The sequence below is a fragment of the Canis lupus genome, chromosome 12 (genome assembly GCF_011100685.1).
Source record: "Canis lupus familiaris isolate Mischka breed German Shepherd chromosome 12, alternate assembly UU_Cfam_GSD_1.0, whole genome shotgun sequence".
NCBI lineage: Eukaryota > Metazoa > Chordata > Mammalia > Carnivora > Canidae > Canis > Canis lupus.
In genome coordinates, this window is record NC_049233.1 from 27,992,914 (window position 1) to 28,016,732 (window position 23,819).

Genomic DNA, 23,819 nt, shown 5'->3' on the forward strand with positions numbered 1-23,819 from the left:
CTAAAGAATCAGAACTTTCTAAAATTCCTTTAAATGAAATAAATGTAGTAACTTACCTGTAAAGTACCATTTCCAATAAATAATTGAATTAAAAACCCATCTACTGAATCTGAGTCTTGCTTGAGATACAGCAGGAGTCCATAGGAGTTGAAGGTCTGAAATTCTAGTGATATGCTATTTTGTGGATTTAACAACACTTTCTGAAATTCTAGATATGAATCTCCATAATAACAAGCACAGTTGAAATCTGTGGAGTCAGAAAGAAAATACAATTTAGGTTGGAGTTGAATATTCAATACTTGGGTTCACATTAACATTAGCATAATATCTTCTGAAGTGGCTCATACTTGACTCTTTTCTGCCTGCTACAAGCCTGGGTACCAGTTTCCTCTGCCATAGTCACAGTGCTTTATCATAATTTCTATATACTGGGGGCTTCGTGATCAAATCTCACTGGAAGGCAGGAGTATCTAGATGATTAATCTTCAACAGTGCATTCAGCTATACTTTATGTTACAGGTCAACAGAAATTGGAATATTTTCTAAAGAAGTTCTTATTCACTGTATATATAACATGTTGGTACCAAATTATGATTTATGTCATTACTGTTAATTTAATTGAGTAGCTTTTGAAGGCTGATAAGAGATTATTGAGAAGTAAAGGAATTGTCATCTTTTTGTAGCAACACTATTTTAACTGAACTTCCTTAAAAATGATCACTCCCTTGTTCTTTTTTTCCTCATCTTCTGAATGATTCTATTTTAATTAGCCTTAATCTTTGAAATGAAATATAGACACTTTGAGTAAAATATCTGGACAATTTACATTTCTTAAATTTATAAATAGGTGATTAATGATACCTAGTTAGTTTACTCCTTTAATGTTACTTTCCATTATTAAAATTTGCTTCTGTTTGATTAAAAAGTTGACTGATTGTTTTACGATATTTCTGTAACAATAGATATGAGTTATCTCCTTTCGCTTCTTCCCTTCTGCTCCTTTTGCGATAAATACACAAACTCCCTTTAGAATTTCTAATGTTTTATTCTTTTACAATTAATACAAATGATTATTCATGAAACTTTTAGTTTGCTGCCCACCATAAGATAACACTCTTTTAAAAATCTGTACTTTAAATCTTCTACAGAGTTTATATCCTATGTGGTGTTTTTTATTTTAAATTTTCAACAAAGTTTTCAAAATATTGTGTTATATATTCAAACTTGTAAAACACTCTAACGAAATAATCAGCTAAACTTCAAAGAATTTCTTCTTTCAACTAGAAATAAGAAATTTCAAAATACTTCCTGAAAAGTGTACTTTGTAGACATAAAAGCATATGAGATTTTTTTAATAAAAAAATTCATTGGTGAAGGTGGCTCAAAGATGGAAAATATTATCAATGTGTATTTAATTTTGATATCTTAACTACTTCAATTGTTATGTGAAATAAACAGATATTTGTTCATTATAGAGTTTAATAATGATGCTGCCTGCATAGTGCAATAAAGTTTCACATATTAAGTAATTTTAAAAGGTTTCAGCCACTTATTTGAATGAATTGGGAATGGAGACAAATAGCCATTTGATTTAAAGTTCAAAATGTCAAAGAGCATGAACTATTTTCAGACGAAAACTAGTATTACATGAATAGACCCAACATTGGTGAAAGGAAGAAACTACTATTTATTTTTAAGGATTTTGGAAAGATACAATCCAAATGACAATAGCAAACTCAAAAATTTTAATTTCATTGTTTTGTCTTTTTATGGACTAATTTTTTAAAACTTAAGTTGTTTTATGTGACTAGTGCTTTACATGAAAACCTACACATGCACCCATTTGTAAGGTATATGAGGTCAAGAGCCATATATGTTTGGTTCATCATTCTGTGCCAAGTGCTTGGTTTTCTCAAGCTTGTGAAACCATACTATCTCTTATAAAAACTATAACTTTTGTTTAAATGTATTGAGAAAATTGAATTGTGTTTTGTTTGGATAAAGAAAATCATGAAATATTTTACATAAAGCCATAGTAATTTGACCATATTTCTAGTGTTTCCTATTCACATGCATGAATACAGATTTTATTTTACATTTTTAGCAAAGACAATCAAATAAAAAGAGTGGTGACAGTAAGCAATGAAGTTTTATGAAGCAAGAGTAAGTGTAGAGGCTATTTCCAGTAATGATGTACTAGAGTAAAATAATAATGCAACACATTTTTCATTATCTACAATTAAATAAGTTCCTGCCTTTCAGTTTTCATCTTTTCAAAAAGAAGAATCTATCTGAATTGTATATCCTCACATTATAATTATACCTTTGAGTGAGTTTGTATGCTTTTGGGACATATAACCAGAAAGCCCAATTCAAGGTAGCTTCAGAAATAAAGAAATTCAATGGCTTAAGTAAAAGCAACTTCAAGAATAAGGTGGGCTTTCAGATGGACTCTAAAAAGCTCAGTTCATTCCTCAGAGGAGACCTAGATTTGCTCTGTCCCTCCATTCTGCTATTCACATGGGAATTTCTAAGCAGCCTTGTCTTCTTCTGATTCTAATATGGTGGGCAGTGGTAGTTTAAATGACATACTTCCACATTTGTGTCCAATCGCTCAGTTTCCTATGTTTTCAAGAAAGGAAGAATTTTCCCAAGTATAGAATGAACCTTTCCTAGCAGTTAACTGGCTAGAACTGGTCACTGATTCTACTGTGGAGGGTGGAGTAAATTTCTATTGAGACCTGTGGGGAGGAATTCATAGTGAACAAAATTTGTATTCTGCTTGGAAGAATACTAAAAATCTAATCCCAGTATTTCCCCAGATTCATGCCATATTTCCTGGCTAATAATAGCTGACTGTCAGATTCAAAGACTCAAAGTACTCTATTACATGTCCAAGCTAGAACTTCCAATTTCCTGTGTCTGCTGCTCCCTTCTGAGATGATAGTTCTTGCCTTCATTTCCAATAGCACATACAGAGTACAAGGATGATTCTAGCCATACACAAAACATATTTAAAATTTAATTGTTGCTAGGTGGAGAGTTGCCAAAAATTTTTTGACACCTAATTATTTTATTTTCCAGTGCATACTGACCCACAACCATTCTCACTACATGAAGGTAAAGTAAATTTTAAAGCAATTTTAGTGAAAAATAAGAAGTCAATAACCCTCCCCTCCCCTACTGTACAAAGGAGGGTTTTAAATAGATTAGAAGATCTTAGGAGAATATAATAATGCAGAGTCTGAGGCATATATGAACATTTAAGTTAGAATAAAATAAAACTCTTGTGTATAATATCCAATTCTTTGATAAGTTATAAACAATTACTCCAGCAGCATATTTTCCTTTTAATAAAATGTGTAATTCTTAAAAGTACAGGATTCTCAGCCTGAGACTTTTTGTTTGTTTGTTTGTTTCTTGGTTAGTAGATCACAAAATACTAAATAGATTTTAAGTAACAGACTCTTTTTCATTGTTAGTGTTCTATACGTAAGGTTAAATGTGAAAACTGGAATCTTTTGGAAAAATTGAATACCAAGCTTATCTACAAGGTAGGCTTATCTACAAGGTAATGACTCTATAATGACTGAATAGTTTAAATAAAGGACATGTATTATTTAACCCTACTTCCAATAAATTATTGTTAATACCAGTGCAATCCATGAATAATTGTTCAAAGAAAGAGTGATAATGTATTGCTTTCTGGAATATGTATTACCAGCTAAATTTTAAATACTTCACAACTAAAATGCAAAATGGCTTTTTATTTCATGCATCCTGGAAGTAATATTTAGAAAATAATAGTGAACATTAGTGATATGTGTGTATATGCAAAATTTTCCATTAAAATAGAGAAATACTAATGTGATAAAAGACTGCGTTTAACACTTAAATATAATACATACAGGAAGATATAATGGAGTGTTTATTAAGTAACATTGAGTCTTGATGCTTTGTTCTACTAGTAATCGGATCAGCAACCATGTATTAGCTACAGAAACTCTCTGTGACTTTGTTTTCTTCATTTGTATTATTTCTAGAAAGAACTTGGATTTTATCACTACAAAATACTCTACATGTTTAATTCTTTATACTTCCATGTTCTACAAATTGTATTTCATTCACCTTAAAATCCAACTTTATACAATCCATTTAAATTCATCTCAATTAGCTCAGTATCGACTAATAAAGCAGGAGCAAGGTAGAAAATTAACATTTATACACTATGTGCCAGGTTTTGTTAAATACATATACTTTCTTAAATGCTGGTTTTTTTTTTTTCCTGGCAATTTAAAGATTCATGCCACTTGAGAATACTTTTGTAGGAAATAAGCATATTTCAAAATAAATCATGAAATCTCTGTTTCTTTCATGGATTTTCACAGATTGATTAGTCCATGGACTGTAAGTCAATGACATAATTTATAGAGCAAGTATTAATCGTATGATGCAAAAAAAAAAAAGTTTACAAAACAATACTGACATGAAAAGCCAGAATATTCAGTTTAAGATTAAGGAAGGAAAAGGAATATTCAGTTAAGATTAAGCCAAAGGAAATGTATGATAAATGTGAGCTATAGAGGCAGATTTTAAGAAAACAGATGATTGCAAAGAAAGCTGAGAGAGAGCTAGTCAAGTAGTTGAATAAATTTTTTTCTGAAAGCAATTAACAATCTTTTTGAAAGGAAGCACAACTATAATCACTATATTTTCCTTTCACCAGCAATTAGAAAAAGATTACCATTAGAGAAAATTCCATATACAGCCACCTCTAAGGACTGGAAGTAACTCTTAAAATACAAATCAAATCATGCCACTCTCTTGCTTAAATCATTTGTTTTTGCTAATCGCCTATGATAGAATTACTTAATATTTACTCCGTATAGAATCTTTCCAAACATTTTTACCCTTTTTGCTTTTTAATATGGAATACCAATCACTCTAGGATAACTATAGAGTAGCCAACCTTCCCGTACTCATCAGCATTACCAGTCCTGTCATGCGTCATCCTTCCTGTACATGGGTTCTGTTTCCAAGATCATTATCCTTTTCCATTGGACAGATTGTCAACCTCAAGCCAATCAAATGCTTACTTAATTAGTATAGATTTATGATGTCTTGATTTTGAAAGGACAAGCCTTACCCTTCCTCAGGATTGTGATGCATATTGCTTGTCTTGTGCCATTTGATATAAATAGAACCAGTTACATGTGCAAATGTCCTATTAAATAAATTATATAAAAATTTATATTGGTAATTGATTTGAATTCCATGATCTTATAGAAAAAAAACTGTAACTAATTGATATATTTGTGATACCTTATCTTCATAAGATGGGCATGGTATGTTTTCATTTTACAAGGTAATCTAAAACATTTTTAATATAACTTTTCTTCATAAAGATCATGTGCGTATTTTCTTAGATTAACTTCTAAAAATCTTATGAATTTGTTGTTATTTTATATTATTTTATTTTTTAATTTGTTGCTATTTTAAATGTAACATTATATATTTAATTATGTTGTCATATTGAAATGTAATTGACCTGTATATTGAGCAGCTTCATTGAACTCCCGTTTTTGTAATACTGTGTCATTTGTGAGTAATGAAATTTTTCATTCTTTTGCTCATAATTCTTAAACTATCTTATTAGTTTATACAGTGCCAAGACTATCAGAAAAAAACACTAGACTGAAGTAATGTTAATGAGATTCTTTTTTTCAGGGAAGATTTTTATGCTTTCCGCTTTGAATGTAACGTTTTGCTCTTTAGTAAGTGGTATCTTTTAACTCGTTAAGGAATTTTCCTTCTATTCTGTACTTGTCTGAAATTTTTAGCAGGACTTAATTTATCAGTTTTTCACTTATTGACATGCTTATAATTATAGCTTTGATAGTCTAATACTAACTTCTATTTTTCCCCAAAATAAATTTCATTTGCTTATGATGTGTGTACATACATGAATTTCATTTGCAAGAATTCATGTTTAGGACATTTCATCTAAGCTCATGATGGAGAATGCTTTTAAAATTTCATTTTTCATGGTACCCTTTCTGATTTTCATACTTAAGTTTTACTTAGCTTCATTAAACAAATTGGGCAACATGAATTTCAATTTCTAATTTTGGCAGTGTTTTTGTTTACTTGCCACCCCAAATGTAACTCAAACTATAAACTAAGAATTATAAAACATCTTCAAGCAATTATAAAGGATTTCATTTAATGTACTGATTAGGAATCAGAATGCTGTAGCAGGCAAGTAGTGACTTGCAAGGTGTTTTATAGTTTTATTTTGGTCACTTACTGTGTGTTACCTTAGAGAAGCCACTTCACTTCTCTACTTCCCCATCTTTACCCATTAATTTAGGTGGTACCTATTCTGAAATGGTAGTTACAACAAATCTAATTGTAGTTGGGATTCTTGGGCTAAATTATGTGCTTTATCACTTAAAAGCATAGAATCTTAGAGAAATAGTTCAACCTCTTTGAGTCTCTTAGTTTATCAATGCAATGATAATAACAAAGTTGTTGCATTATAATATATATGGAATTGCTTCATAAAGAATTTGCTCTAGTCTGTACAGCAGTCCCCCCTTATCTGTGGAGGATATGTTCAAAACCGCTAGTGGATGCCTGAAACTAAAGATAGTACTGAACCTACATTTACATCTTATTGTACTGTACGCCTCCTTCTTGTGATGATGTGAAATGATAAAATGCCTACCTGATGGAATGAAGTGGGGTAAATGACAGAGGAACTGTGATACAGTGTTTGGCTACTACTGGTCTTCTGACAGTACCTTAGAAGGAGGATTATCTGTGTCCAGGCCACAGTTGATCACAGGTAACTGAAACCACAGAAAGTCAGACTACCTATAACAGAATACTACTACTGTATATGTGAAAGAAGCCTCGAAACACAAAGGTTTTGTAACTAAAACTTATTTTTATTATATTTTTAAAGACTTTATTTATTTATTTATTTATTTATTTATTTATTTATTTATTTATGAGAGACACACCCACAGAGAGAAAGAGGCAGAGATACAGGTGGAGGGAGAAGAAGGCTCCATGCAGGGAGCCCGACATGGAACTCGATCCCAGGTCTCCAGGATCAGGCCCTGGGTTGAAGGCGGCACTAAACCGCTGAGCCACCAGGGCTGCCCCTAAAACTTATTTTTAAAATAGGTATTCCATGTTTATGCTCTATATTTTTCTCAGGTATATATTTAGGAAGGTCTGAAGCATAGGGTATTGCCACATTATACAGTTCTGGGTAGAACCCTAAGTATTCCAAGGTGTTTATGTAGTGGAGCTGTTGTGAGATCCTTAAGTGCCCACTATTCCCATAATAATAGGAGCAGCTCACATTCTTACCTATTTTTTTTTCTTTTTTTTTTTGTTTTTTTTTTTTTTTTCTTACCTATTTTTATGATAGTAAAAAATGTGAATAAAACTAAACATGCAACTTTGACTACTAATGAGAATGCATATTATACTTTATTCTTCACATAGCACCTTTATATGCATCATCTAATTTGATTCTCATCTTGACCAGGGAAACATGAAAGGCTAATGTTCTTACAGGCCAGTTTATCTAAGAAACTGAAGCTTAGGGAAGGTAATTTGATCAAAGTAGTAGATCTCTCAGAAATTGGCTTCTTTCATCAAAGCACATGTTCTCTAACCAATTTTATTCTGTGTGAACAAGGCTGCTTATCAATTATTTTAAACATACAGTATTTCGATTCTTTAAAAAAAAAAGTTCATTTATAATAGGTCCAGTGTGGATCTTTACACTGAATTCATACATTCTCTGTAATGTGAGAGACTAGTGTAATGTAGTGTAATGATTAGCATCACTAAATGTACAAAGAGTGCCCCAGTGGGCTCCAAAGTGCTTATAATCCAGTTTTTGAGTATTGCTTTTTAAAAATAATTTATAGGGGTGCCTGGGTGGCTCGGTTGGTTAAGTGTCTGACTCCTGATTTTGGCTTAGATCACACGATCTCAGGGTTTTGAGATGGTGCTCCCTTGGGCTCCATGCTGGGCATAGAGCCTGCTTAAGATCCTTCCTCAAAAAAAAAAAAAAAAAAAAAAAAAAAAGATAGATGATAGATAGATAGATGGATAGATAGATAGATAGAAAATCATTATTGAGCTCTTAGTTGCTTTGCAATAAATATTTAATTAATAAATCTACCCTGAAATTGAGTTACATTTAATCTTCGAGATGATGTATAATTTTTCCTTCTCCTGTTTAATGTTTAAGGAATATTATAGGCATATGTTGGTTTTTTTTTAAGATTAATTTATTTACTCATGAGAGACAGAGAGAGAGAGGCAGAGACACAGGCAGAGGGAGAAGCAGGCTCCACGCAGGAAGCCCAACATGGGACTCGATTCCAGGTCTCCAGAATCACACCCCAGGCTGCAGGTGGCGCTAAACCACTGCACCACCAGGGCTGCCCATGCATATGGGGTTTATAAGTATTCCTATTTTATTTGAAATCTACCCACTACTTAAAACATAATTTGATGAGGAAAATACCATTCCACAGAGAGATAAGAATGTGGTAGCACTGGGAAACCTTTGTTATCACTTAAACTTTTCATTCCTTTGATCAACCAATTTACAGAGAAAACAAAAGGAATGACTCAGGATTTTTCTGTTGCTCTAGGGCTCTAGCAGTCTCCTGAAAGACTCTCATGCAAATTTAGGATGGATTTATTGCTTCAATATTGAGATGACTTTGTATTTACTTTTTCTTATGATTCTGACAAATTACTTTTTCTATATAGAAGATTAGTACTAACAACTTTATAAACATATAAGTATTTATGTTGAATAAGTAACTTTGGGGTGCCTGGGTGGTTCATTAAGTGTCTGACTCTTGGTGTCAGCTCAGCTCATGATCTCAGGATCATGAGATCAAACCCCACAGGGGCTCTGTGCTCAGTGTGGAGTCTCTCGAGATTTTCTCTTTCTCTCTCTCCCTCTGCCCCTTCCCCTGTTTGCACTCTCTCTCTCTAAAATAATAAATAAAATCTTTAAAATAAAAAAAAAGTAATTTTTATCTGCCAACGTACATCATCATAATAGAGCCTAGGGCTCTAAGTATGGATAAAAATAAGCAGGCACGTCACATTGTATATTTATCAGAAGCTATCAGATTTAGACTATAATGGTTGCCCATAATACATCTGGGAATAAAGTATCAATTTAACAAGTTCTAAAAACTAATTGCTGATATGTGTTTTTTATTAATTTCCAGTAAAATAAAACACAAAAGCTATTACCAGTACTCTCCTTTATGCAACATAACCAAATGAGTAACTTACATTATAATTAATAAAACTTTGAAACCTCTTTTTAATTTTCTAGATAGACTGCTGCTTATTTGGGGCAGCATTTCAAAAGTACAATATTTGCTCAATGCATAAGGAATTAAATAGTTAATTCTTCACTCATATGTAATTAAAATAGAATCATAAATACTTAATATTTACTCATCAAATATTCTTTTTTCATGTACTTTATTTTACAATCTATCATATTACTTCAATGATGCCTATAGTCTAATTTTCCCCCTCAAGCTGTCTTGGCAATTATCAGGTTTAATTCTTTTCGATGCTCAGACTTTACTGATAGATAAGAGGATAAATAAAGGTGTTAATAGTGATTATCCATATCTCACCTTGTTCCTAGCAATCAGTTTTAATTAAATTTAATTTCCAACTCTTCAGCTGCTCTTTCAACATTGTTAGAGGTTCAAGAATGATTTCTGCTATTAACCAGCAGCTGGCTACAGGGAAGAATACAAATGAAAAATCATGTTCCTCAAAACTGTGGGACATAGATACAAGGACAAAAGGGAGACCACGCAAGTTAAGGAATATATAGATAATATGGTTTTATACACACACATATATGTATATATGGAGCTCAGGGCAGGCTTCTCAAAAATATGCCGAAGTGGCATATTGATTATTTTGAATTAAAGTTATTAGAGAAACAGCTAGTACAAAAAGACACTCTGACCATCTTCTCCCACTGAGAGTAGGAAATAAATTTCCCATGTTAAAGGTAACTTCCCTGTACAAGGAGGTAGAGAGACATCCTTAATACCAAAGGCAGAAAAATCAGGGCCAAGAGGCCTATGGAAATAAAACTGTTCAGTTTCTTTACTTATTAGTACCCAAGCCTAAGTTTCTTTGTCTTGTCAGTGCAAATTTATTGTTTGTCTAAAAGGTATATAAATATACTGCTTTGATCACTTCTGGGATTTCATATTTATGAGATTGCTGTACGTATGGATTAAATGTTTTTTTTTTCTCTTGTTAATCTGTCTTATATCAACTTAATTGTTAGACTAGCCAAAAGAATCAAGAAGGGTAGGAGAAAATTCCCCCTCCCTGATGTACACACACACACACACACATACACACACAGCAGTCTTTACTTTGCACTGAATGGGAATGTTTTGTTTTGTTTTTAAAGATTTTATTTACTTATGAGAGATACAGAGAGCAAGGCAGAGACATAGGCAGAGGAAGAAGCAGGCCCCCTGCAGGAGCCAATGCAGGACTCGATCCCAGGACCGGGGATCATGCCCTGAGCCAAAGGCAGATGCTCAAACTCATCCGCTGACCCACCTAAATGTCCCTGATGAGAATGGTTCTTGCATAAAAACATCTTCCCTCAGGTGTGACAGGTTAGAGGATTTATTTTGAAAACATCTACTTTTAGAAAACTCTAAAAGGCCTACTTGCCACTGACACTTTAGTATGACTTTTATCAACATGTAGGTTCATCATTAAAATGAGTCAAGGCATAAAGTACATCATGTTTCCTCAGTTATTTGTACTATGTGGCATTTTTAAGCCATTTCTAGTCCTTTTGGAATGAAGTATGATGAAAAGAAAAAAGAGATGATATCTTTTTTTGTTATGAGAGTACAGTGGGGAAGGTTACAAGTCAAAAAAGTGACATTCCCAGAATGGAGGTAAGGGCCAGAAAAATCAGGATAAAGAAGGAAGAGTGGGTGGGGGTTGTAACCATCCTGGGAATGGCATTAATGGAAAGCTGAGGAACAAACACATTAAATACAGAATTTGTTTTCCTTAGACCCATTTTGAAACTGTTACATATGAAAATTCCAGTGGTCTAGTAGAAACACATTATATTACTGAAAGTTCATCTAGTTAAGAACAATTTTAATGGTTGGGGCACCTGACTGGCTCAGTTGATTGAGTGTCTGACTCTTGATCTCAGCTCAGGTCTTGATCTCGAGATAAATAGTAAGTTCAAGCCCTGTGTTGTACTCCATGCTGGGCATGGAACCTACTTAAAAACAATAGATAAACAATTAAAAATTATATGTAAAAAAATTATATGTATATATACACATATATAGATGAAAAATTCTAATAAGCATATTGATAAGACTTTAAAATCTGGGCAGCCCTGATGGCCCAGTGGTTTGGCGCCACCTTCCGCCCAGGGCGTGATCCTGGAGACCTGGGATAGAGTCCCACATCAGGCTCCCTGCATGGAGCCTGCTTCTCCCTCTGCCTGTGTCTCAGCCTCTCTCTCTCTCTCTGTGTCTCTCATGAATAAATAAATAAAATCTTAAAAAAAAAAAAAGACTTTAAAATCTGTCAATTCTTAGAATGTCTCCAAGCTGCAATAATCAGTTTTATATTTTTATTTTTCCTACTATTAAAAAAAAAAAAAACTTCCACTTCACAGCTCTGAGGACACATTCTATAATGCAAAATGCATTCTTTTAATTCCAAAGTTGTTATAAAGATGTGTTAATTTGAGTGATATAAAGCTTAGAGAACAAACTGCAATAAAAAAGTGAGAAATGAAAGATATGAATTTCCTTGGGAAAATATCTTGTAAAGATTTGAAGCTTCTTGTCATCTGGATGTCCTTGTACATCTCAGTGAGCTCAGTGGGCTATGCAGGATAACCTGACATATTAAGGTTAAAAATTAGTCGGATTTCATTCAAGGACTGCTGATTATGTCAGCACATAGGTGGTTTGGTAAAAAATGTATCAACTCTAAAACACTTAACTAGTGGGATTTTTACTCCACTTTTGCTCACACTTCCCATCATCTAGTCTTGCCATTTCCTGAGGCTTTTATAGATTCTATGCTATCAATCACCATGCTCTCTATATTTCCGACTGCCAATTTTAGTTTCCAATTCTCAGGTCTGTTTAGTCTGTTATCATTTGTCCAATTGTTTCTCAGCTTCCAAATTTTTATGTCTGTTTTCTCTTCTACTATTATATCTTTGTCTTAGTGGATTTATATATATATATATATTTCTTATTATTTGTAGGATTTCAGGAGGAAATGCAGGTAAATTTATAAGTTTAATCATCTTTAACTGGACTGCTAGTTTTTGTTAATCTACAGTTTTCAGTTAGAAAGTCCACAGAATTCTTTATGTTCCTACAGAATTACTTCTAAGCTTAGTTAATAAACTCTTGTTTTTAAAGGACTACAATAAATAAATAAATAAATAAATAAATAAATAAATAAATAAATAAATAAATAACCACCCCTGGGCAGCCTTGATGGCGTGGCAGTTTAGCGCTGCCTGCAGCCCAGGGTGTGATCCTGGAGACCCGGGATCGAGTCCCACGTCGGGCTCCCTGTATGGAGCCTGCTTCTCCCTCTGTCTGTGTCTCTGATCTCTGTCTCTCTCTGGGTCTCTATGAATAAATAAATAAAATCTTTAAAAAAAAATAAAGGACTACCCAAAATACATGTGAACTCTGCCTCACTCTATCAGGATTATATTACAGTTCTGGTCTTTGTTGAAACTGTAAGTTTATCAAGAAATCATAGACCTGTAGAATCTGCCCTTCTTATAGAGAAGTACTATATATGATGGCACATTTTATTACATTCAGTCTACATCTACAAATGTTACTTAAGCTAATGCTGTCCACAGGTGATCCTTATATTCAAGACTACTACCAAGGCTTCATCTAATATTGTAAATCCGATGGGAAACCTTAGACCTGATACTTAGGAGTCTTTCAATTTTTGGAATTTCTAGAAAAGTGGGAATTATTCAATTAGATGCATAATTTGGTTTATAATATAAAAATACAAATTAGAACTAATTTGGTTTATTATAAAAGTAGTGTCACTGTGGATGTAGCAAAAAGTGAGACCAGTGATTTCCCAGAGTTGCTAGATATTTGCTAATTCCAACAAGAAAGTGTCATAATTGAATAATCAGATTCCATTTCCTTCCATTCTATGAGAATGTAGGGCTATATTTACCTGATAAAACAGAAAAATATAAACAGATAAAATACAGTGGCTAAACATTTTAATAAGCACTTTAAAATGCAATATTGAGCAGAGGCCAATCTAGATATGGAAGTTGAAAACTATACAAATGGAAGTGCAATGAAGTTATATTCCTACAAGGCTGACCTTGTAGAAGTCTGAAAACTTCTGTTTTGATGAGGCACATGATAGGAAAGAAGAGTGTAGGTCCCATTCAAGATTAGGAGTCAAATAAGAAATCCCTACATAAACTAAACTCCAAAAGGGAGATATAAATAAACCTGCCATATATATAAGAAGTTGGTAAAGAAATGACTGTTTGGCCATAGTGCTGGGAAAAAAGCAAAAAAAAATCCTGAGCATTTATAACCAAAATCTAGTCCTCCTGTATGTTTATAGAATGAATTTGCTAATATATAAAGTGCATTCTAGATGTATTAATTTAATGCATATGCATTCATATTAATTTAGGAAGACCTCAAATCTAGAATTTATTTAAGTGATACACAGTTCGCAGTATTCAAGCATTTGGCAGAAAAATAAAATCACAAAACCTAAGTAGAATAACACATTTTAAAACCAGAATTCTAAGAATTCCTATCAATAAAACTCCAAGGCAAGGTGCTTTCAAAGAATTGTCAAACATCCAAAAGAAAAAAAACAAAGCACCATGAACAAAAAACTATCAGCAAGAATATAAAAAACATATATACTTCAGCTAATGAAATAATCTGATGTAGAATATAAAATAGTTTTGCTCCATGTTTAAAAAGTAAGAGATTGAATAAAAAATGTAAAGAATGAAAAACTATTACATAGGACCAAGAATATTTGAAAAGGAATCAAATAAAACTTGTAGAAATGAAAAATAAAATATCTGAAACAAAAACTCAGTGGAAAACACAGCTTTAAAGATCATTAATCTACTGAAATGTAGATATGAATAAATATCCAGAGTGCAGCAAACACTAGATAAAAAGTATGAAAACAAGGTTAAGAAACATGTTAGAAAGAGGGAAGAATCTAATATGTACTCATCTAGAATTCAAAAGTAGAGAAGAAAAAAATATGGAAAAGCAATATTGAAGAATTATATGAAAAGTTTGCAAAATAAAGCAACCTGAACAAAGGAATACAAGATTTATAGATAAGACTAAACATATAATAATTGATTTCTGGTATAAATAATATGGAGTTAAAAATGGAAAACAATCTTAGATAAAGAGAAGGGCAGAGACGAGAAACAGTGTTCAAAGATCCTTGTATTTGGTAGGAATATCGAATAAATACTGATAAAATTTACACATTGTACATATGCATGATGAAAATTTAATGACTAACACTGAAGAAACAGAAACAGCAGATAACTTATAATTTTAGAGCAAAGACTCGATGAAAAGCTCCTGCAATCAAAACATAGCCAAGGGAAAAAAGACAAAAGGAAAAAAAAAATGCAGAACACAAATAAGATGATGTAATACTTATATCTGAAATCATAGTAAATATAAAAGTAGTGCACTTGACTCATCTCTGCCATTTATAGTGACAAACCAAATCTTAAGCGCATGAAAAGACTGCCTTTCCAAACTTCGTAACTTTGCTGCAGGAGTAATTTCCTTATATTTTAGTAAACAATAGGAATGTTGGGGGAGGGGCATCTGGGTGGCTTAGTGGTTGAGTATCTGCCTTGAGTTCAGGTCATGATCCCAGAGTCCTGGGATGGAGACCCACCTTGGGATCCTTGCAGGGAGCCTGTTTCTCCCTCCGCCTGTGCCTCTGCCTCTCTGTGTCTCTCATGAATAAATAAATAAAATCTTTAAAAAAAGAGAAAAGAAAAGAAATGTTTTGGGGAAAGATAGGTATGTTTACATAAGGGGAAAAGTATGCTATGGGGATATATTCACCATATTCTAAGTTCTAAAATATGAGGAAGATATTGTACAGTAATGGAAGTACAAAAAGTTAAGAACTGTCAGAGTCTCCTAAGGAAAATTAACATGAAGGAGAAAATTTGCCTTAAGTCATTCAAAAACTAAAGGAATCAAGAACAAGTAAGTATTGCCTTTTTTATTTTTTTGGTCTGAAAACATCAAGGAACAAAATAGATGTCTTTGCACGAGAGAGAAAGCAAATATTTCAAAATGATACTGAGACAATTTTTTGTCCTTATGAACAAAACTGAAATTGTTCATAATTAAAAGCCATATGTAAAAATATCAATTCTATGTGGCTTACGAAGTACATGGGGAAACAGCTTTTTAATGCTTTTGGCAGAACATATAGCAGAACACTTCTTTTATTTTAGCAAAAGAAGTATTTCTTTAAAAAGACACAAAAACAATAATTCAAAAATGAAAGGATGGACATATTTGAGGATATTAAGGATTTATGTTAATCTGAAAACACTAAAAATAACAAGCCATAAACACCAAAAAGGCATTTGCAAAACATATAACTGAGATCAGTTATCCAACATTAAACACACAATCCAAAATTAAACATGGACAAACTGAAACTATAATCCAATAAAAGCAATTAATCTAATTTAAAAGAGCATAAATGACTTGGAAAAACGTTTCTGAAAGAGAAAATACCAATTATCAGTAACATAGAAAAAATGCTAATCTTTATTAGCATTCAGGGATTGCAAATTACTCCAATAAGATATTTTTTATAATTATCTAAATGGCAAAAACTTTCAGTATGAAAATACCAGGTGTCCCTAAATTTATAAAATAACCAATACTGTTACAGAATTTGATTGGGATTTGGTACAAATGAAGTCATTTTGGAAAATGTTTTGATATCATCAAAAAAAATTCAATGTTTTTACCCTCTCTGATGCAGCAAGTCTATTTTATGCTTATGCCCTAAAGAAGCTCATGCATGCATGTAGTAGGAAAAAAGCAGTATGCATCAACATGGAAGATTCTAATAAGTAAAATGTTGATCAAAAAGTAAGCAGCAAAAAAAAATGTATACAATATTGTAAAATTTATGTACATGAATTTTAAAATAAAATAATTTTACAATAAAATACATTATTTATTATATATAATACTGCATGTATATTACTACATTGTTTAGTGATGTATAATTATAAAAAAATATCAAAGATTAATAAGCAAAATGAAAGCCATGGGATATGGGTGTTAAAAAGTTGCTGATAATGTTCTACTTCTTATGTTATGTGGCCAGTAGGTATAGTTCTTTCATGTGTCATTCTTTATTTATGTAGTTTGTCTTTGTTGTATTTTGTATTTATTCACTATGTAATAAAAACAAATTGAAAAGTAAAACTTTATAACTGTAAATGGGATGGTGGTTAGACTAGTTTTTAGTTTGTTGCCTGAGTAACTCTGGAATCTCTATGCGATTTTATCCCTAAGAAAATGTCTCCATTTTAAATGACACATCTGACTGTGGATTCTACTTTACCTATGTCAGATATTGCACTGATTTAAGTCCTGGATGTTCAATATCTATCCTGGGAAGCAGAGCTGTGGTCTTAAAATGAACAATCTGGAGCAGACAAAAACTCAATTATTTAGTTTTCTTACTTATTTTTCCATAGCATATTCTCCCATCCACTCCTACTCAAAGCCATATTTTGCTTTCATAACATTTTTCAGGTTTTCCTAAAAACAAGGAACTATTACAAAGAAGTTTAAATAACAAAGTTAATATAACTCATATGTTAAAATTTGTTTACCAACTTTAAGAATTTTCAATAACTCAGTCTCAAAACTCATTAGCTTCATGTGCACAATTGATCCATTTGCTCCTTTTCATAAACAAGTATGAAAATATTCATGAGTAACTGGTTCCACCTTCATCCTACTAGCACTTTCTAAGACTCCTGTGAATCCAGGAAATCTTGGGAATCCTGAAAGGAAACATGACATCCCTTCTAGCTCTATTGTACTACAGCTTCCCCACAGCCAAGGGCTCTGCTTCTCTGCCTTTACTGAGATAAGATTTTCTCCCTTCTTGCTTTGAGAAGTTAACAAACTGGTGATAGTGCCGATGTTGCTAGAAAAAAAGATGCTAAAAGAAAAAAAAAAGAAGAAAAGAAGACTCTTCACACATTTTGCCAGAGTGTAGAGTTCACTATATTCATTCTTTCATTTCATTATTCAGCTGTGACAGGCCAAGTACCCACTATGAGTCAAGAACTCTTCCACCTATTTATCTTTTTTCTCTTCAGGGACTAATTTTTCTTATTTGAAAGGAAATTGTTTCTTATCCTTGATAAAATCTTTAATGTCTTCTGCTGTCTCAGATCTCCTGTGCCCTTTATAGTATATTCTAGAATTATATTAGATTAGGATGCCAGAATTCACTATAAAAGGAAATGGGAAAAACTGAATAAAAGTACAAATCAGTTACGGCTACAAGGTTCAAAGTGTCCACAAGCCTTCCCTTCTGATGACCCTGCTAATGGAGGCTAAGTAAAAATGATCCTGCTGCTGTCACTGCATATTATAATTCTGTTTGAAAGAAGTGAGGAGCCTATGAGAGTCAGCTCTCCCAACTGTCTGAGACTAGTCTTGATTTAGACCATTACAAATTAATTAATCTCAGAAGTCAACATGGGAGAAATGTAGTGATGAGAAGAAAAATCATCAGAAAACACACAGATTCATATTTGGTTCAGTAAATTTAGCATGTTTATAAAACCATTTTCCTTTCATCTTGACTTGAAGGAACATGTTTAGCCATTGTCAGAACTCATCAAGCTCAGATTTTGTTTATTTCCAGGAAATGATAAGTATAAATTTAAGTCTTTTTACTGATCAATTTAGTGGAGAATTTGGTTTACCATGTAGATATTTCAGCTACAAAAATTAAGAAAAACAGGTATATTAGCTGATTAGGAGACATTTAAATATGACTATTGAAATAGACACATCAGAAACAGAAACAAGGGGCACCTGGGTGGCTCAGTTGCTTAAGCATCTGCCTTAGGCTCAAGTTATTATCCCGGTGTCCTCGTATCGATCCCCACATCGGGCTCCCTGATTCTTGGGGAGCCTGCTTCTCCCTCTCTCTTTCCCCTTTCTGCTCCCCTTGCTTGAGCTGTCTGTCAAATAAATAAATAAAATCTTAAACAAACAAAATACATCTCAAATATTAATCTACATACTAGCACCTATCTACAAAAACAGTACTTCAGGGAGTTTAAATAAGACATTAAACAAGAGTTAATGGAATAAATAGCTAAAAATCACTGTCATTTCAATGCAGCAATTTTGTCATCATTGGTCCATCCAAGCTTAATATGTCATAATGACATCCTGAAATAGTCACACACATACCATCCTTCAGCTGTAAAGCTGGATTTAAACCTTATGTTTTTATGAAGGAATTCAACTAAAAACACTTTGATATCTCACAGAAGATGAAAGGATGTATTTTTATAATTTGAATTAAAATTATAATATTTAGCCCACAATTTTGCTACAAAGAATAATAAATTTGGGCATTGATTTTTCTTATTACGGACCTTCCCTGATACATGATGGGATTATATCCCAATAAGCCCATCACAAATCAAAAATATTCTAAGTTTAAAATGTATTTGATACACTTAACCTACCCAACATCATAGCTTAACCTAGCCTACCTTAAGCATGTTCAGAACACTTACATTAACCTACATCTGGGCAAAATCAAGTGTTGAATATCTCATGTAATTTACTGAATCCTGTACTGAAAGTGAAAAACAGAATGGTTGTATTAGTTGGTACAGAATGTTTGTATCAGTTTATGTTTGGGATCCTGTGGCTGACTGGGAGCTATGGTTTGCTGCCCCTGCCCAGCATCACGAGAGTATCATATTACAAATTGCTAGTGCAGGAAAAGATCAAAATTCAAAGCACAGTTTCCACTGAATATGCATTGTTTTTAAATGCAAGTCAAAAAATTATAGGCTGAACCATCCTAAGTTAGGGACCATCTGTATTTATTTTGATGAAACAAAACCATAATGGTAGTAACCATCTAGCATTTATTAGTCAAATCATATTTGTTAGGCAAAAGAAAATTTAGAAGAAAATTTAGTTTCTAATATAAAAGAAGAAGATACAACTATAATTTAATAAAAACTCTAGATATATTTATCTTATTGTATTTTATGTAGCTTGGGAAATTAAGATTTGAAATATATAAAAGTCTAAGTGTCATTAATAACATCAAATTTGGTGTCATGTTTATTTTATAGTATATAAATGGAGAAATAACTACCCAATGCCATGGCACACTACTTTAATATGAATAAAAAATAACAGTAATTGCTATACATAAGTCAATCTGTTGTCAGTAAATGTTTCTCAACTAACACACTTAAGCACTAATTAATAAAATATTTGCTAATATGACCTTTTTAGAATTCATGATTACAAAGCCAACACAGAAATCCTAATGCCACTTATAAGTAAATGCTAGGAAATCAAATATAATTGTACTACATATTAACAAATAAACAGTAAATAAAAGGCCATGTGCCTAATTTTCACTTTAAAAAGTATTCAAATTCCTTTTAATAGATGTCAGAATTATAGTAAGCTACTGATTACATAACAAAAGGGCACGAACAGAACGGGCACTAACAGAGTTAAAAAGGATCTCTGGACTCTCACCTTGAGACTTGTGGATAAACAGCCAGAATGGTTCCCACATAGAATGGGGCCGTCTGTGTTAACATAATTTAGAGAAGCTTATAACCCACCTTTGGTAACGTGACTTAGTTGTTGATACTAGGAAATCTTTGTACTCAAAGATAAGACTACATCAATAAATAATCTCACTTTTCATTACACGATATTCATACAAGCCAATTTATCAGAACCAATTATCTGCTCATCTGATCAAAATAGCTCACTTATCAAGCAATAGCTTACTATTGCTTCAAAACCTTAGCTTAACTGTATTTACAAATTCTAAGCTATTATACTCCCATTTTCATTCACTTTCAATTCCCCAACTTGAAAAACCCTCTCCTTTAATCATTTTAAGCTTACCCCTTCCCCATATTCCTATAACTAGCCCGCTTCTAACTTCCTTCCTGAGGTCTGCTAAGATTGAGTCCGTGTATTCTCCCCTATTTCAGTGCATCCTAATAAACTAGTTCTTGTTTATAAATACACTACATGCTGATATCTTGGTAACTTCTACATATGAATTCATAATTTTCCCATGGCTAGAATAAATACCAAATAATGTCTTCCTGTTGTTAAAGTACAATAACAATATACACATGTGATACCATGAGAAGTTGCTTTCCTGCTTAAGAAAAAAGGTAACAAGGAAACAGCACATGCATTTCCCACCATCAGTCACTCATCTTTTGTTTACTTACTTATTTATTGCTCATTACGATTATTGCCTAGAATCATAGAATGAATACAGGAGAATACTCTTAAAATTGACTTAAATCCTATTGGTATTCTAGAAGCTTATCAAGTTAATTATAAATTTGCACACTTCATGATGATAGGAACCACAGATCATAACTATTTTCACTTCCTGCTATTAATATTGATGGTCATGGTTAATTACCAGTTTTATCAGAATTAATTCAATGTGGTAAATTTTCATGTACACTTTATTTCAAAAACCTGCATTAGAAGCAGAAAGTTTTTGTTAAGACATAGCATGTTATGTATTCCAGAAGAGCAACACAGTACCATGATTAAACAATTTGAGTTTTGTAGTCAGAAAACCTAAGTTCAATTTATTTATTTATTTATTTATTATTTTTTTAGTTCAATTTAATAACTGTGAATCTTTGGGTAAGTTACTGAAACTTCAATTTTTCTTATATGAAATAATACAGCATTTGTGTTGTCCCAATTGTAACTCTCCTAACTCTCTTGTGAATTCAGCTCTCTTTGGTCACAGTAAAGGGCAGGGAAAGCTTTCAGGACAATGGATAACCACAGTTGTTTTCAAACGGAACTGTTTCTCCTGGGGTCTCCCACCATGACACATTGGCCAACTAGAAAACAGGTGAGAAAACACGGATTTACAAATATCTTTCCTTTTTCTTTTACACTATGATCAAGTTAGTAGTATATTAGCAAGTCTGAATTACTAAAGACACTCTTATGTTCACAAATCCTTCTCAGTCTCTCCCAGTGTCTTCCTTTAATTTGTTAAATCTCCTCATGCTCTATTATCTAAAGCTAATATATAATAATCCTCCAATTCATCATTTTACTTCTCCTCAATATATCCACAAATATGGCTTACTTCATAGGTTGCTATGAATATTAAATAAGAAAAAAATACTGAGTTCTTAACACAATCTCTGGCACATGGTAAATACTCAATACCAGGCAACTATTACTATCATGATTGGGTCCTAGGCCCAGTTCAGCCACTTACTAATTCGGTTATACTAAACAAGTCACTTGAACCTCTAGGCCTTAATTCCTCTTCTTTAAAATGAGAATAGTAAATACAACTTTCACTTAACTTGAAAGTCTCTTGTATCAAATACGTTACTGTTTTGGATTTTTTTTTTTTAAATGGTACTCACTAGGCACCATTCAGCCCAAGAAGCCTTCAGTTAGCTCGCCTGAACACAAACGGTTAATGTCTCCTCATTGTCCTCTATCCATGCTGTCCTACTGTCCTGCCTTAACATATAGCTAACTATTCGCATGTCTGTCTTTAGCACTGGATTGATTGTAAGCTACCTTAATTATGTGTCACACTTCAGACACTCTATGAAGATCTGCTACAATATGGAAATGAAAAACAGCAGGAGATATGATAATGTTATTGTTTAAAGTAAGATGCCGGGGATCCCTGGGTGGCGCAGCGGTTTGGCGCCTGCCTTTGGCCCAGGGCGCAATCCTGGAGACCCGGGATCGAATCCCACATCAGGCTCCCAGTGCATGGAGCCTGCTTCTCCCTCTGCCTATGTCTCTGCCTCTCTCTCTCTCTCTCTCTCTGACTAATATAAATAAATTTTTTAAAAAATTAAAAAAAAATAAAAATAAAGTAAGATGCCTGTTTTTTCTGCTTCTACATTTGGAGATCCCTTTCAAAGTGATACAATGGTACAAGTCCTCTCCAGATCACTGGGTGTATGCAAGGTGAGGTAGTTCATTCACTTGCCTAGAGTGAAAAAGTATAAGAAATATATTTCTTCTTTTTAAAAAGCCTCTATTAATTGAAGAAATGTGTTCATTTGGAATTTCTTTGGTTCCCCACTGCTCCTATCATCTCAGAAGAGCCAATTATGCTAGTCATTTGGCTCCCTATTCATTATTATTGCCAAAGAGACACAAGCCAGTATCAGTTTAAAATAATTTCTTTGCCTCAAAGGCACGTAGGTCATAAGGAAACACACACAAATTTCCATCTCTTGGACAGGTTTTTAGATTTGCCATTGCACATTGCATGCTAAAAATTACTATTTAGCTCAAACATCTTACATAGGCCTGAACAAATGAGACCATTCAATTGGTCACTGACTTGAAATGGCTTGGGGCAAGTACAACTCTGTGAAACGCACACTTTAAATCTACCATACAGCAAAGATTCAGTACCATAAAGGCAATAGAGACACATTCAGTGGAATATGGAAATGTGATTCTCCAATGTAACAAAAAGAGGAAGGCTTACTCTCCTGACTGTCCTGTCCTGCCCTTTTTTCAGAGTCCTCTACCAATGGCTCACTCAATCCCTCAGACTGGCTCCCATGGTTTTCCAGTAAAAACAGTACTACTTTCTTCAAGGGCTCTACTTATCACACCCTCCATTGTGGATTTGTTGTGGGTTCTCCAATTAAAAATGGTTTCCTAAAAAAAAAAAAAAAAATAGTTTCCTTCTCCTCTTACCTCATAAGTATTATTTAATGCTGCACATGTATCCTTAGTTTTTTATGCCAGTACATATCTAACCTGCTGGAGAACAAGCTACTGGACAGGTTTTTAGATTTGCCATTGCAAATGGCAGGGACATAACTTGTAATTTACTTGAAACGCCCTCCACCACCACCACCACCTCACATTGTCATTTTAGAGTCTTAGAATCATAGAATTTTATAACTGGAAGGCAAGTTTTGATATAATCATATCAAATTCATATGTTTTGTGCCTGTAGTCTGTAAATGGTTTGGTCCCTGACTCATGCTGTCTGATAATTGATCTACCAGTATAACTGAAATTATGTCTTCCATTCTTTCCCACACGCTCCATTGCTAATTCGTTTACCCCTTTTATTCATTGTTGTATCTTGGACACTCGGTTTTCAGTTCATAAATGCTTTTCACTTTAAACAGTGGCAAATCATGGTATTATTCATAAGTATTTAAGAAACATTATAGCAGAGCCAATGCACCAGCGGAGAAACTTACTCTGTACCAAAATACTGCTTCAAAAGGAAACATGTGTTCCATGTTTGATAATACATGGCTTGACAAAAAGCCTTTGAAAATTAGAGCAATGTAGAATAGAAGAAAGGTTTCAGAAACTATTTGTATT

The 23,819-nt window shown here is 33.0% G+C and overlaps 1 protein-coding gene across 1 annotated transcript in view; it reads right to left on the minus strand.

Moving 5' to 3' along the window:
• Positions 1-23,819, minus strand: part of EYS (eyes shut homolog) — a 1,532,152-nt gene that overhangs the window by 588,442 nt on the left and 919,891 nt on the right. The window contains exon 24 of the mRNA XM_038554428.1: positions 57-247. Coding sequence (XP_038410356.1) covers positions 57-247 — 191 coding nt within the window. The remainder of the gene's footprint in view (positions 1-56; positions 248-23,819) is intronic.